Consider the following 13779-nt stretch of genomic DNA (forward strand, 5'->3'; position numbering starts at 1 on the left):
CGTATGGATGAGCAGTGGTCTCCCTGATGTTGGGCTCCGCTGCAAACCATAAGAGATGCCACTGAACAGGTGTACCCTCTGCTCCGAAACCCTCCCTTTCTTTCTTTTCTGGAACCTGACTCCTACCGATCGTCTGGTTTGTCGTGAGGCGTTGACGTATGAATGTCCCAGAGTGTAGACATCGCTTTATTAAATTTCACTGGGACTGCCTTTCACTTCTAGCGCATGCCCCGATCAGTGCGGGAAAGGCGGACCCCGCCACCAATGGAAAGGGCACCTCGAGGGACGCGTACGCAACGCAAATGCACGTCCGTTTCTTAGGCGCCGTCGAATTAAAGTACGAGATGTGGGATTTTTTTTTCTCTGTCAAATAATATTGTGGAGTACCACTTTAACACATGCACATTGGAGGGGTTAGCTGCGTGTTAGCCACAGGGAAGCTAGCAGGCAACAGCACAGTCGCTATGATCACAAAACATCACGCTATAACGTTGCAATGAGGAGAAAACGCATTCATTAGAGGTACTCACGTATGAAATACATTAAGGCATGTCTTTCTCGTAGTTTTTTCTTTTACGTAATCGCCTTGCGTTTCACTGATAATATATTGTACAAGGAGGAAGGAAAAAAACAAAACAGGAATCTTAGATTTTATCGTCGCTACTTCTGCTGTGACGTTGTGATTGTGCTGTTGTCCAATCAGATCACGCCCCGCGGTGATTGACAAGGATTGTGAGCCAATAAGAAAAGAGCAAGTGCATTTCATCGCTATGGGGGAAAAGTATTTTATTCTCAAGCGATAAACGCAAAACTTCGCATACATTTAACCTACCAAAAAAAAAAAAAAAAAAAAAAATGGCAATGAATGACAATTCTCATTTTAATTACAATCATTCAAATGGAGGATTGGAGAAGTTAAAGTTACAACAAGGGCATGTTTAAAGAGCATTTCGAAATTAATACTATTGAGTGAATGGAGCAACATATTAATTCCTCATGTAACTATGTCAAGTGCTGTCTGACATTGTCCACATATTAACTTCACCGATGGTGGATCCCAAAGATCGGGCCAGTTTATTTGGATAAAATGTGACCACAGAAGGAGGGACAAAAACATTGCCTCTTCATAGGACGTGTCGGTGTTTGTGTGTTCTGTAGTACTCCAGGATTCGATGGGACAGGGGCGGTGCGGGCGGCCGCGATGAGTGTGTGCAAGCAGGTTTGGGGACGTCCCTGAACTGCAGGAAGTCGTGGAGCAGCGGAGGCACCGGAAGCTGCTGGGCAACGGCGGTCCTCATCAGTACATCCGACCCCAGCGCCCTCCTGACCTGCAGTCTGCACAGGTGGGACAGGCAGGGAATGGACTCTGCAGGGGGAGGATAGAGGGGAAGGAAGGAGGGAGAAAACGGGAACACAGTCAACCTCGCTACACAGCCAAAGAGTAGTAGATCTGATCATCTTTCTGCCCCGCGTGTTGATCGCTGTACCGAAGTTCCCGTGTGGTGTCCAGGTCTTCTCTTCCAGCCTCTCCTCAAGTATGTGTTTCAGGGGGTCAGACAGAGTAGACCAGTTTACAAAGCCCAGCAGGTAATTCAACACGCCGCTCTCTGCCTCCTCCAGCCTAATAAGACAAATTGACGAGAGGAGGAGGAAAATCTCGTCAAGCGCGGACTCCTGGAAAGTTTGTACGACACGATTGTAGGATTGTAGGTTTCACGACTTACATGTTGGGCTGGAGCAGTAGCGAAGGCTCGAGTCCTGCATCGAGAAGCAGAGGAAGCCAGCAGGGAGCGAAACGGATCTGGCTGAGTGCCACACACACCATCTCCCTCAATTCCTGAAGCTTTAGCACCGTCCTTGTTGACTGATTCGACACTGCAACACTCCTGCTCCAGTTCTCTGGACTAGCGATCCACCGGTGCTCGAGTATTAGCTGCAACAGCTCTGTTTTGTCAACAGCCAAGGCATACAACCAATCGTCCTCATTCAAACTGGCCCCAGCAGCGAGCAGCAACCTCAACGATTCCCTGAAACAGATTTTGAATCAAATAAGGTAGAAAGGTGCATGGCTGAGTTTGTATCTGCATGTTACGCAGTTTAATTTGCTTGTGCACGGACCTTTGTGACTTGTTAGGTGCGAGGGACAGGGCGAGGGACAGGGGTGAACGGACGCCCAGTAAGTCCGTGCAGTCCTGTGCATCTGGGCTGTAACCCTCCCTCAAGAGCAGCTCAAAACTCTTACAGTGATTCCTCACAGCAGAGTACAGTGGACTAACCATGCCCTCACCGCGGTCGCAAACACGATCCGTGACAGCCACCAACCTCTTCAGAATACTAAGAGGAAAGAATTACACATGTAAGCTTGTCTGTGTGTGTGTGACAGTTTGTGCATTTAAATCCCTGTGACCAGCTACTTTGCATAAACAATGTATCTAACTAACAGGGTTCATACTGGCATGACAAAATGAAATTCAAGGACTTCACGCAAAAAAATATATACAATATACTGTCCACCATTGCTGGAAATAGACACTTATAATAGTAAATGACAATGAGATTAAGATTAACGAGATAAACCAGTCCCTCTTTTTACTGAGTGACTCGTCCAGAACCAAGTCTCAAAAAAAGAGTCAAACTTTTCATCACGAGTGGAGCTCCACTGTGACAGTGATAGATACTCAGTCTGCACAATGTTAGAATATTGTATCTCATTGTCATCTACTATTATAAGTATCTATTTCCAGCAATGGTGGATACATTTCCCTAGCATAATTTATGTTGTGAAAGCGATTCTGGAAAATGTTTATCATGTTACGATTTCAATAACAAAACCCGAGGGGATATCACAGGCTTTCAATGATCACGTTTTTTCAAGGACCTTTCAATAACTTCAGCACAAAAGGATTTTCAATGTTTTCCAGTATTTACATTTCTGACGGTGAAATAAAAGCACTTCAAGCACTTCAATGACCTAGTAAGAACCCTGAACTACGTGTTTAACTGTAGTTTAATCTCGAGAGAACCTTTAGATCAGTACCCGTCATGGCCAAATTCAGCCGCGGCATGAATGGGCAGCTGTCGCCAGTCAGAGCTGCAGGAGAGGTTTGGGTCAGCACCACGGTCCAATAAAACCTCCACGCAACCCTCGTGACCCTCCTGAGATGCAATCATCAGCGGTGTGGCCAAGTCTGCCGCCTGGGCGTTTACATTGGCACCTAAATGGAACAAAAACACAATGTTGGCCCAACCGATTAAAGTTCACAGAGGAGGAATAGATTTGGAACGTTTTTGAGCCAGTGAATGAATATGTGTTCTGTGTTGTGTGTTTTTGTTCCCGTGAACAAAAACCTCTTCAAATACAAACATTAACACACATTCATCCACACAAAACAGATGTTCACCTGCATTAGCAAGAATTTCCAGACATTCCTGCTGTCCATATTGAGCAGCCACGAAGAGAGGGGTGATCTTGTGGTCATCAGGGGCCTCCAGGTGACATACTCGTACAAGAATGCGCACAATCTCACTGTGTCTCTAGCAGAGTAAAATATTTGGTGTGTGTTACAATGCAGAACGATCCACGCAATAAAATGCCCCGTAACACCGGTGTCGTCAACATTTTACCTTATAAACAGCTTGATGAAGACAGGTCCAGCAAGATGCAGTGTGTAGGCCATTCACTTCTGCGCCTTTACTGACCAGCAGACGCACAACCTCTTTGTGACCACCATCCACAGCTATTGATATACATTTAGGAATTATATGTTGTTTTTTATATATGAGAAAATGTTCACAGTAATTAAAAATCATTGGTAGGCTTTTAAGGGCAAATGTGTGTGTATACGTATGTCGCTGTCTTTTACCTGCGTAGAGAGGAGAGGACAGGTCATTGGTTGACTGGTTGATGTTGGCATGTGCCTTCAGGAGGAGTCGGATCACTGCAAGGTGCCCACGCTGGGCTGCCACGTGAAATGCAGACTCACCCTCATGGGTCAAAGAGTTAACATAGGCACGGCACTCATCAGAGGAGCCTGATCCTTCAGCCACATAGAGAATAGAGCCAGGTCAAATGCTGATTTGCAATCCACTGTTCTAGTATACTATACGCCAACACATACAAAGCACACTGTGGCCATGGGTTTTGGAACTGTGCTTACCGGCAGCGGACAAAATCTCTCGTACACAGTCTTTGCTGCCAGCGGCCGCCGCCTCATGGAGGGCGTGCCAACCCCGGTTGTCCCTGCTATCTATGCTGAATCCTTTGCGGATCAGTTCCCGAGCTCGCTCTTTGCACCCAGAACGAGCCGCCGCAGCAACACTAGACACCGTGTCTCTGTAGCACTCTTTGAAGTCCATCCTCTTTTTCTCGATCCACCTAGGTTCGAGAGAATGAATTGTAGTTGGACGAAAGAAGCCAAAGGGGTGACTATTGAGCTAAACAGTGGTAAACTGAGTGACATCACACAAGCAAACTTTATACAGAGAACCAGGGATGTGATTCCTGGTTTGATGGCGACCCTCCCCAAATTCTTTGAACTATGCGTATTTTGAAGTCTTGACTTTCTCATGTCTGTACGTGTGCTGTGTTTTTAGCCTGCATTGGTTGTTTTATACGGTGAGCAGAATTTCACAACAGGGATAAAAAAAAAAGAAAAGTACATTAATCATTCAAGCAATTCCTGTTCCAACATGAGTTTTGACATTAGGCTTATCCTGTGTGTGTGTTACACAACAGAAAAGACATAAATGGATGGACATCATTCCCATCATTCACTGTCTTACTTAACTGTGTAGTACAATATTAATTGACTGAGATGATTTGAAGATGGATAGCATTGTAATAGTTTTGTAGACTATTACAATGGTATCATGCCTGAAACATTGTGTACATATTTATTCTGCCTGTATTATTGCATATATATACTGTGTATATATATATTTTTTTCATCATCTGTACAGAAGATATCCAATCTATATTTATGCCCACAGTCAACCATAGTGCCACTCAGCCTCTGATAACGCCTTTTAATGTATCCAGTGCATCGACCATGTTTCGTATATTCTTTTGGCATTTTTTTAGACTGTCGAGGTTTTTTTTTTTAATAAATAATACCGAGGCAAATTCCTTGTATATGAAAATGTACTTGGCCAAATACACCAATTCTGATACAAACGCAGAACAATGGCTAATCATCTCATAATGACAATTACAGACAGAAGATTCTACACCTGCGAGAACTCTACAGAGCTCGCTATACGGTTCGGTAGACAATACGGTTTCTTACCCCTTCTAACGTGTACTTCTAACGTGTAAAAAACTAATAATCAGATTTTTTGTTTTGATTTGCATTTTGCAACCTCGGCGCCTCTTGACGTTGAACCTACCACTTCGGAGTTCGGAGGTGTCGCGCGTGTGTGTGCAGATCGGAAACGTAACCCTTCTTCCGTAAACAAATATGAACGCTCCGCTATTGGTCTAAAACAAAGCCACGCCCACCAAGGACACTTCCGGAAAGGAACCGCAAAAGGGGTGAACCCGTTGGAGGTTTATGGTTTTTGTTTGTCGTCGTTGCGAAGATTTGAGGCAAAAGTACAAAAAAGGGAAACCCCGCACAAATCAGTTATCACAGGGCAATTGTTCACGGGAGATGTGCAATAACATACATATAAATTAATAGCAAAAAGGAGAAGGAAAAGAAACATAAAAACACAGGTGCAATTTGAACATTATCCTCGACAAATGCGAGGCGTTTTAAGTAGTCCGAGGACTTTCGCCCATTTTCTTATTTTTATGTTTAAAATGACAGAAGCCGAATGAGAATTTAAATCACAATAACTACATATATGGAGGGGGGGCGGTGATCTTTCATTTTCACGAACGCAATGCATTGACAGGGTAAGAATCGAATGTAGAACGTAATTATCATCCGCTGCTTAACTTGGGTTAAATCAAGCGGGGGGGGTGAGGACGTAACAACCGACTCAAATAATATATATATATTATATTTTATATATTTTTTTCCCCTGCGTGGGCTCCGGTTCCGCCCGCCGGTCCGGTCGGTGGCCGTGACGCGCCTCTACGCGAGTCGCCGACCGCCAATAAACAACCAAAGAAGAAGAACCCCCGACGTGCCGGAAGTAGAGCGACAAAAACAGCCGCGACGCTCTTCCGTGGACTCCATTTTCCCGGGGGCGACTTGTTTGTCGTTTTCTTTAAACAAAAAAAAAACGCGTATTTCGACGCCGCCGCTCTTCGACCCGCTTTGAAAATGAGACAAGGAATGACGGCGTCGGCGTGTTTCGGAGTCGTCGTTGTCGTCGTTTCGTGTTGCCTGGTCAGCCAGGCGCGAGGTCAGGCGCCGACCCCTTCGCCGCCTCCGCCCGAACGTAAGGGGTTCCGCCGCCGCCCACTGGATATCAACAACATGGCTGCAAACACAGTTGTTCTGCGGTCGGACCGTCCTTTTTAAATGTGTGTGTGTGTGTGTGTGTGTGTGTGTGTGTGTGTGTGTGTGTGTGTGTGTGTGTGTGTGTGTGTGTTGTGTGTCCGTGTCATCTGAACATCTCTCTCTCTCTTTCAGCCTGCACCGCCCTACCGAACTGCGATCGGTGTGTCCGGCGCACCGCGGTAAGGTTCGATCGGGCGACGGTTCCAAAAGCTCGAACCCTCGCTGCGGTTTCAGGGTCACGACACGAAGTTGTTTGTTGTTGTTGTTGTTGTTGTTGTTGTTGTTGTTTGTCGTTATTGCTGTTGTTTTCCCGCCCCCGCGCAGTGCCTGTGGTGTTTCACGAACAACACCTGCGCGGACTACCCCGGGAGTTACGTGCTGCCCCCGCCGTCGGTGTGCAAGTTGTCCGAGGCTCGATGGGGCGTGTGTTGGTGTGAGTCTTTCCTTCGCTGTTCGATCCCCGACCTGCAATGACAGTATTTGACCACCAAAAAAAAAGAAACAACCCAAAGAACACATGCCTCAGTCCTTTTGCATGACCTGTGGATTTAAATTTCAATAACAATTTTTTAAATTACATTTTCACATTTTTTATTCTATTGTATTCTATTCTCATATGTGTTTGTTTGTTTTTTTAAATTTATTTATTTGTTACCATGTTTTAATCAAATAAGCTTAACTATTCACCCTTCCTTCTCCCAGAGCGGGGATACATAAAGGTTGAAACATAAACAAATCTAGCTATCGAGCACGAAGCAACATGGGAGACATAACGCCCTTGTTTGAGATTGCATAAAATACTCTTTTAAACTAGGTTTGTCATGTAATTGGGTTTACCCAATTCATCGCAAGTTCAAGTTGGCTCACAAGATCTTCAACAAATATTCTTGGTTAGACATTTGCCCTGATTTGAAATAAGACCCCCCCCCCCCCCCCCCATGGATTTGAGATGAAAATGTACAATACAATTTGGAACAGTCCTCTTAACTATATATATTAAAAAAAAAAAAAAAACCTTCTGGCATTTCCAGGTTGTTCTTTCTGCTACTGATGAACTATTGAACCTATGACGAGAAACTTTATTGTCCCCATGAGGACATTTAGACTTTCATTTCACTCTTCCAAGGTTAAATGAGGGCACTCAAAAGAATACAAGAAGGCTTGGTACTCGGCCATGTTGCCGCCATATAACTACCCCTGCCTTTTGATTTGACAGAGTGTGTTAGTGAGAGGGATTATAATTGTTGTGCCCTCAGGCTACAAATAAAACGGACGGGATAGTCTAGCTTAGTCTGAACCCAACCCCCACTCACTCCACTTCAATAGTTAATTTACTTAAACAAGTCTCTTAGCAGCTCTGGGACACAGTCCAAGTTATGTTTCAATTCAAAGAGAAAACTGTTACAGTTTCACTTTGCACCAATGCCATTGCTTGTCGTTCCACTGTATTGCCAGTAGTTAGCACCATTGAACATTAAAGTAGTTTCGGTTAGAGAATTCAATTCAAAACGTTGCGTGACGAATAAAGACAGTTTCTTCTTTCTTCTACAACTTTATTAATCCCCGGAGGGCAGTTTGATTTTGGGCAAAGTGAAACACAATAACAACAGACACCGACAGACACACCAGTGCTATGGTAGTGCTGGAAGTGCAGTTGCAATTAGGTAAATAATAATAATACTACAAAAAGACAAAATCTATCAAAACATAAAAAATTGAAGTTCAAATAAAACTGATTTGTTTTGTGTCTGTAGTTGGTATCTTGGAAACCCGAATGAAACCTAATCAATCCCACATACACTCGGCATGTTTTCGAGACAATATTGGAGTGTTGACATTGACCCTTTTTGTGTGTGTTCCAGTGAACTTTGAAGCCCTGATTATCGCCATGGCGGTGGTGTGCGGGGTCATTTTAATCAGCATTATCGTATGCTGCTGTTACTGCTGCTGCTGCTGCTGCAAGAAGCGTCGATCAGGGTAACAACACACAGGAAGCAGCTGTTATTCAAATACAAACTCCTGGAAAATAAGCAAAACTTCTGATAACAAATCGAAACCTTGGATTACATTTTTCTTTTCCGATTTTCACTTTGCCTCATTCCTTTTTTACTGAATGCAATGTCAGTTTCGGACGCAAAACCCAATCATCAAAGATGATCTTTTTTTTTTTTTTTTTTTTTAAATAAATCTAGTGCTCAGCTTGTCACATGACAAGGTTCTTACCAGCTCCCTGAGGTGCTTGAATTGCTAGAATTTTGCCCATAGAAATAAATACTGGAATAAGTGATAATTGAAAACCTGTGATATTCCACCTGGTTTGCTAATTCAAACCGTAACGTGATAAAAATTTACACAGTAGTGTTTTTTACCACAGATTATGCCAGGGAAATGTACATTTAATCTAGCATGGTTGGAAAGATACACTTAGAATAGTAGATGACAATGGGATTTTATATATATATATATATATATATATATATATATATATATATATACACACACACACACACTAATATAAATTATAGACAGTGAGACCAAGATTATATTTTAATTAATAGAGGTTATATTGAAATTGGTATTATTTGTTTTGCATAAAGTCCTTGAAAATGAAGAAAATAGTGCTTACTAAGTACTTGAAAGTCCTTCAATTTCATTGTGTAATGGCAGAATGAAAAACCACCGTGGCACTTATTTGTCTTATTTCTTTGTGCTATGTCACTGCTACTGGCCTGCGGTTATTGTCCATTTGACACGTTCCAGCAGATGTAGATATTTGCAGTATATATGCTCCCTTGTTTACTTCGCCATTTTTTTTCCCCAGGCCAGACAGAGATGAGGAGAGATTCTCGCAGAGGAGAGAGGAGATCAAACAGCGATCGGAAGAACGGTGAGATCGTCCAAATGTCTCCCGGTTCGACTTTGCATTCTGTCGCTGCCGCTGTTTTGCTTTTTCATATTTGCATGCTCATAATACCATTTGCGTTATGTTTATTCTTATACAGTCACTATGCATTTGAGATAACTTTTTTTCTTCCCTTGACATCTTCACTGCTCACAGGAAGGTGGAGAGAAAGGCCCGGCACGACGAGATCCGCAGAAAGTATGGTACGTCGCACTGCCCTTCACTGCACTCCCACTCGAAACATGAAGATGGACAGACAGAGACACTTTATTCAACCACCGGAGGGAAAGTGCATTGTCTCGACGACTCACATAAAAAAAAAAAGTAAAGCGAAATAATAAATAAGCAATACAATACAAATATATAAAAAAGAAAATGGCAATAGAAGGAACATTTGGAAAAATGTAACTGTACAAAATAAAAAAGTAAGTAAACCTGATGATGAACAACAAATATAACCTAAAAATAACAGAAAAAAAAAGAAATAAGGTCATAAAAAATATACGGCCCTACAATAACTTGTGAAATAAACAGTGAACCAGGAACTTAAAATGGAAATGATGGTGACGTACAATAAACCTGACATCAAATGTTATAAACCAAAGTTTTCACAGTAAATATACACTTTTTGTATTAACAAAGTCACATTCTGGTGGGGTTTTTTTTTTTTTTCCCATCGTTCCCAGTTTGGCCATCAAGGTTTCATTTCGTAGTGTCATTCTTATTGAATATCATTTCAGTTTTCTGTGTCATTAATACATTATTCAGCCAAAGCAAGCGGCTTCAGCTCCTGTATCGTTTATGCAGACTGTCCCCAAATATATTCAATAATAATTCACTCGAATCACAATGACTTCATTCAAAAGAAGAGAAAAAAAAGGCTGAAGCGGCAGCTTGGGGGCCCCCTGGTGGCTTTGGGGGCCCTATGCAACCACATAGTCCATAGCAAGAAACGGCCCTTATTTGGATTGAAAAAATTAAAATAAACCATAACAAAAAAAATATTTATTTTGAATTAAAAAAATGTTTAATTTGCCAAATATACATAAATAGTGGAAAAAAGCAAAACAAGAATAGTCAAATATACAGAATAAACAATGCGATGGGTTATTGGTATGGTTACAAATGATAATTACAACTAATGTATTTACTAGATTGTTAATCATCATCCAAATGCTGTCAATTCCAGGCTCCTTGATGAATTCCAGCTGTTTTTTGGGGGGAAGGGAGGGCCTTACAGGTCAAAAGACCAAACAAATGTCCTTAAATGCAACACAATCACAGTACAGTACAGTACAGTACACAGCAGCAGTAGAATCCACTTGGCTGGGGTCTCATTTATATATTTCGGTTTTCATTTATTTCAATATCGGATTATGATTTGGCCTTGTTAAACCAGTGTCTTGGATAATTAACCGCAGATAGCATTGTTTCCAAATCTTGAAAGCAATAGCAATAATAGAATCCAGAATGCCTCTGGGTGCCACTTGAGACACTTTAGTGCCTGGGTGAACTTCATTTTTTTAATTGTATTTCATATTTTTAAATCTTGGCTTCCATGTCAATCCTGTTTGTTTCGCTGCTCATCACGAGCTCCACCCACATCTAACCGCTCTCCTCCTCCTCGTCAACCTTCTCCCGTTTCCTCAGGTCTGATCGTAGATTCCGACCACCCCTACAGCAAGTTTGACAATGAGTAAAGCTCCGGAAAGGCGGAGGTTTCCCCACCCCCCCAAAACCTCCCTGCCCACGCCCCTACCACCAGGTTGTAGCCACGCCCCACCGCCGGCATTACCGTTCTGTTGTTTTAGTCCACAACCATGAAAAACGCAGAAGCGAGAACTTAAATTTGAGAAAATGATGTCATTCCGTTGAATGCTGAAATCGAGATGCTGTCGAATTGCCTTCTCTTTTTTTTTTTTTTTTTTTTTTTTTTTTACCAGATTAAAGCCTCAAGTCATCGGTGATGATTTAGAGAGCGGAAGGATTTACTCCAGCTGAAGCTTGTTTTTCAACTGTGTTTCTCTTTTTTGTCATGAATTATGTTTTTAATCTACTTTTTTTTTTTTTTTTTTTTTCTCTTTCTTCTCATCGTTCTTTGCACTTTGACCCTGTATTTTATGAATCGAGGTTATTATAATATTTTTTTTCTGAATGGCTGCTCAATCTTTTTTTTTTTTTTTTTTTTTTTTTCCTGTTTTTCGTTAATGCCTATTTTACTATGTTTAATGATTTACTCGGCTGGCTAAATTAGCTGGAGGTTTGTGTGAAGGTTGTCATCTTGCCCTTTGACAGTTGAAGAAGGAAGCTCCCCAGGGTGAACCTCTGGAACCCTGGAGCTCCTCCAGACAAGCAACAACATGTTTTTCATTCTTTTAAATTTTCTGTTTAAACTATGTATAAAATGACAATAAAATACACTGATCGTATGAAAAAAACAAAACAACAAAAAAAAAAAACTTCGAATGGGGCACTATTACATTTTGGAGATGTTTTTTTTTCCACGCTGCAGCATTATTATTATTATGCATTGGATATCAATGGAAGTCGGAAATCTGATTCTCAATCTCAACACCAAAACACTACGAGAGAAGCGCGATGGTTGCCGCTCGTCGTATGTAGAGTCTTCTTACAAGACCTTTTGAAAGGCTTAGTTTTCAAGAGCTCATTGTTAATTTCCATTGGCTTTCCATTGAGAACATGCTGGGCAAAAACTGCTCAAACTGTATTTTTTTAACAAATTACGTTTTTAAAGAGTTCTCGTCATAGTGGGGGAACGTGCTTGAGCAGACTAGAGTTGGAATTCTCTTAACAAAACTTGGTGTTCATAAATGTACATTTTCTGACCAAGAAAACTTTTATCTTCTCAACAAGGAGCTTGATTTAGATTGAAAACCATTTCAAAATCAGAGACTAGAAGATATTTTAATATTCATTCAGTGAGTGAACCTGGTTTGCCTTAATTTAATTGTATTTCATTGTTTATTGATTGTATTTTGCATTTCTGAATTAAGAATAAAAAAATTATAACTCATCAGATGGTTCGTGCAACACTTTATATCTATCTCCTTATAACTTAGCAGTTCTAAGTTACTTTCCAAAAGTTTATTGAACACAATATCAAGGATGGCAGCTATTCATATTTTCTTTATTATACCCAATATCAAAGAAGACCACTGTGAATTCATTTTCCTTTTGTCTCATTCTGTCTGTCCTTCACAAATTCCCTTTTCAACATTAAAAGAAGGAAGTTTACTTAAAAGTGCCAGATATTAGATTAGATATACATATCATTTTGACAGATTGATCCCAATTTTCAAAAATTACAGTAATAACACATTATTATCTAAATGAATGCTATATAAAAATAGTTAGGTAAATTATATAACACTTTATACTTTATATTTTATTGTAGAAATAGCGACCCCTTCTCATTGGCTTCTAGCTGGTGTCTGCTTTATCTGTCCCATCCCTAGGCAACTCCCCTGGCATCCTCTCTTTAAAGACGGGCCCATTACTTTTTTCACGTGCGTCATCCAGTTTATTGTCTGGCTCCTGAGAAAGCCGTGGTACTGGTATTGGTATTCTCAGGCAAAAGCCTTTTTCGGGAAAAAGCTCTGCGATCGCAAAGCCCGTTCGTCAGTTATTTAGCGGAAAACATCGCCGCGTGGCAAACGCAGCAAGAACAAATTTGCAACCGCACGACATTCGCTGTGCGGTGACGATTTACACTTGCAACCGAGTTCCTACCCCGTCTGCTTCGTGGAAACACTTCCCTGGCTGTTGCTGAGCGACAAAGTGAGAGTTCCTCCCCCGGAGGCCTGGGCAGAGAGATTGAAAAGGCCTTTGACACAATGACACCGCCATAACTCAGTGTCCACGGCTAGGACAATTGGAGGGGAAGGATCAGGGGATGGGACGGGGTGTAGAGGAACAGGAGACATTGAATAGATTTAAGTGTGTGTGTGTGTGTGTGTGTGTGTGTGTGTGTGTTCGGCGCACATGCACAGGGCAATTGGTCCAGGGGGAGAGCTCCGAGACGGCCACTTTGAAACCTCCGTCCAGGAGCATCTAGGATGGCTGGAGCTGGAGGAGTTTCTCCGGCGCTGATGTGATGGAGAGCCGTCATCAGGCGGATACGCACTGAAGCTTCGTTTGTTCTGAGAGGGGAAGGATGTGATGTTCTGTGAGACAAGATAGACCGACAGGAACCCATGGCTTCTCGCGACCTCCCGGCACTAGTGTGGGTTCTGTGTGTGTCCTCGGCCGCCGCCGCCTCTGAAGGTGAGGCAACGCTTTGGATTTGTGTTTAATGATCCGGTACTGAAATGCTCCTTGTGGGGGAAATTCTTTTTTTTTTTTGCTTTTTCCCACGAAGCTACAAAACCGCGCATAATTAAACAACTAGGACATTTCATTAAAAAATAT

General features: G+C 42.0%; 3 protein-coding genes across 3 annotated transcripts in view; 2 read left to right on the forward strand and 1 right to left on the reverse strand.

Annotated features, from left to right (window-relative positions):
* Nucleotides 1-841: 841 nt before the first annotated feature.
* Nucleotides 842-5427, reverse strand: asb3 (ankyrin repeat and SOCS box containing 3). The gene is made up of 10 exons (XM_080021855.1): nucleotides 5386-5427; nucleotides 4158-4375; nucleotides 3864-4037; nucleotides 3625-3737; nucleotides 3402-3534; nucleotides 3038-3215; nucleotides 2119-2334; nucleotides 1725-2027; nucleotides 1488-1621; nucleotides 842-1366 (listed from the first exon to the last, which is right to left on the reverse strand). Exons 2-10 carry the CDS (start codon nucleotides 4354-4356, stop codon nucleotides 1125-1127), a joined length of 1692 nt encoding a protein of 563 aa, XP_079877981.1. The 5' UTR covers nucleotides 4357-4375; nucleotides 5386-5427; the 3' UTR covers nucleotides 842-1124.
* A 738-nt stretch (nucleotides 5428-6165) lies between these two features.
* LOC307245921 (pituitary tumor-transforming gene 1 protein-interacting protein) lies at nucleotides 6166-12376 on the forward strand. Its single transcript, XM_080021659.1, has 7 exons — nucleotides 6166-6387; nucleotides 6582-6628; nucleotides 6774-6882; nucleotides 8312-8426; nucleotides 9271-9336; nucleotides 9508-9554; nucleotides 11002-12376. The coding sequence occupies exons 1-7, from the start codon at nucleotides 6270-6272 to the stop codon at nucleotides 11049-11051; spliced, it is 552 nt and encodes a 183-aa protein (XP_079877785.1). The 5' UTR covers nucleotides 6166-6269; the 3' UTR covers nucleotides 11052-12376.
* Nucleotides 12377-13565: 1189 nt separating this feature from the next.
* Nucleotides 13566-13779, forward strand: part of pkd1b (polycystic kidney disease 1b) — a gene marked incomplete at both ends in the record, with an annotated part of 28446 nt that continues 28232 nt past the window's right edge. Inside the window, one exon of the mRNA XM_080021233.1 lies at nucleotides 13566-13635. Within this exon, the coding sequence (XP_079877359.1) occupies nucleotides 13566-13635 (70 nt within the window). The remainder of the gene's footprint in view (nucleotides 13636-13779) is intronic.

Source organism: Zeus faber (assembly GCF_960531495.2).
Source record: "Zeus faber genome assembly, chromosome: 20".
NCBI classification, from domain to species: domain Eukaryota; kingdom Metazoa; phylum Chordata; class Actinopteri; order Zeiformes; family Zeidae; genus Zeus; species Zeus faber.

What these genes read in the sequence shown, in the direction of transcription:
- LOC307245921 (XM_080021659.1), top strand. Translation starts at nt 6,270, where the DNA reads ATGAGACAAGGAATGACGGCGTCGGCGTGTTTCGGAGTCGTCGTTGTC. An exon ending in GGTGTGTCCGGCGCACCGCG is followed by an intron (nt 6,629 to 6,773) that starts GTAAGGTTCGAT and finishes GCCCCCGCGCAG; the next exon opens with TGCCTGTGGTGTTTCACGAA. An exon ending in TCGATGGGGCGTGTGTTGGT is followed by an intron (nt 6,883 to 8,311) that starts GTGAGTCTTTCC and finishes TGTGTGTTCCAG; the next exon opens with TGAACTTTGAAGCCCTGATT.
- asb3 (XM_080021855.1), bottom strand. Translation starts at nt 4,356, where the DNA reads ATGGACTTCAAAGAGTGCTACAGAGACACGGTGTCTAGTGTTGCTGCG. An exon ending in GTCCTCTCCTCTCTACGCAG is followed by an intron (nt 3,738 to 3,863) that starts GTAAAAGACAGC and finishes GTATATCAATAG; the next exon opens with CTGTGGATGGTGGTCACAAA. An exon ending in GACACCACACGGGAACTTCG is followed by an intron (nt 1,367 to 1,487) that starts GTACAGCGATCA and finishes CTCCCCCTGCAG; the next exon opens with AGTCCATTCCCTGCCTGTCC.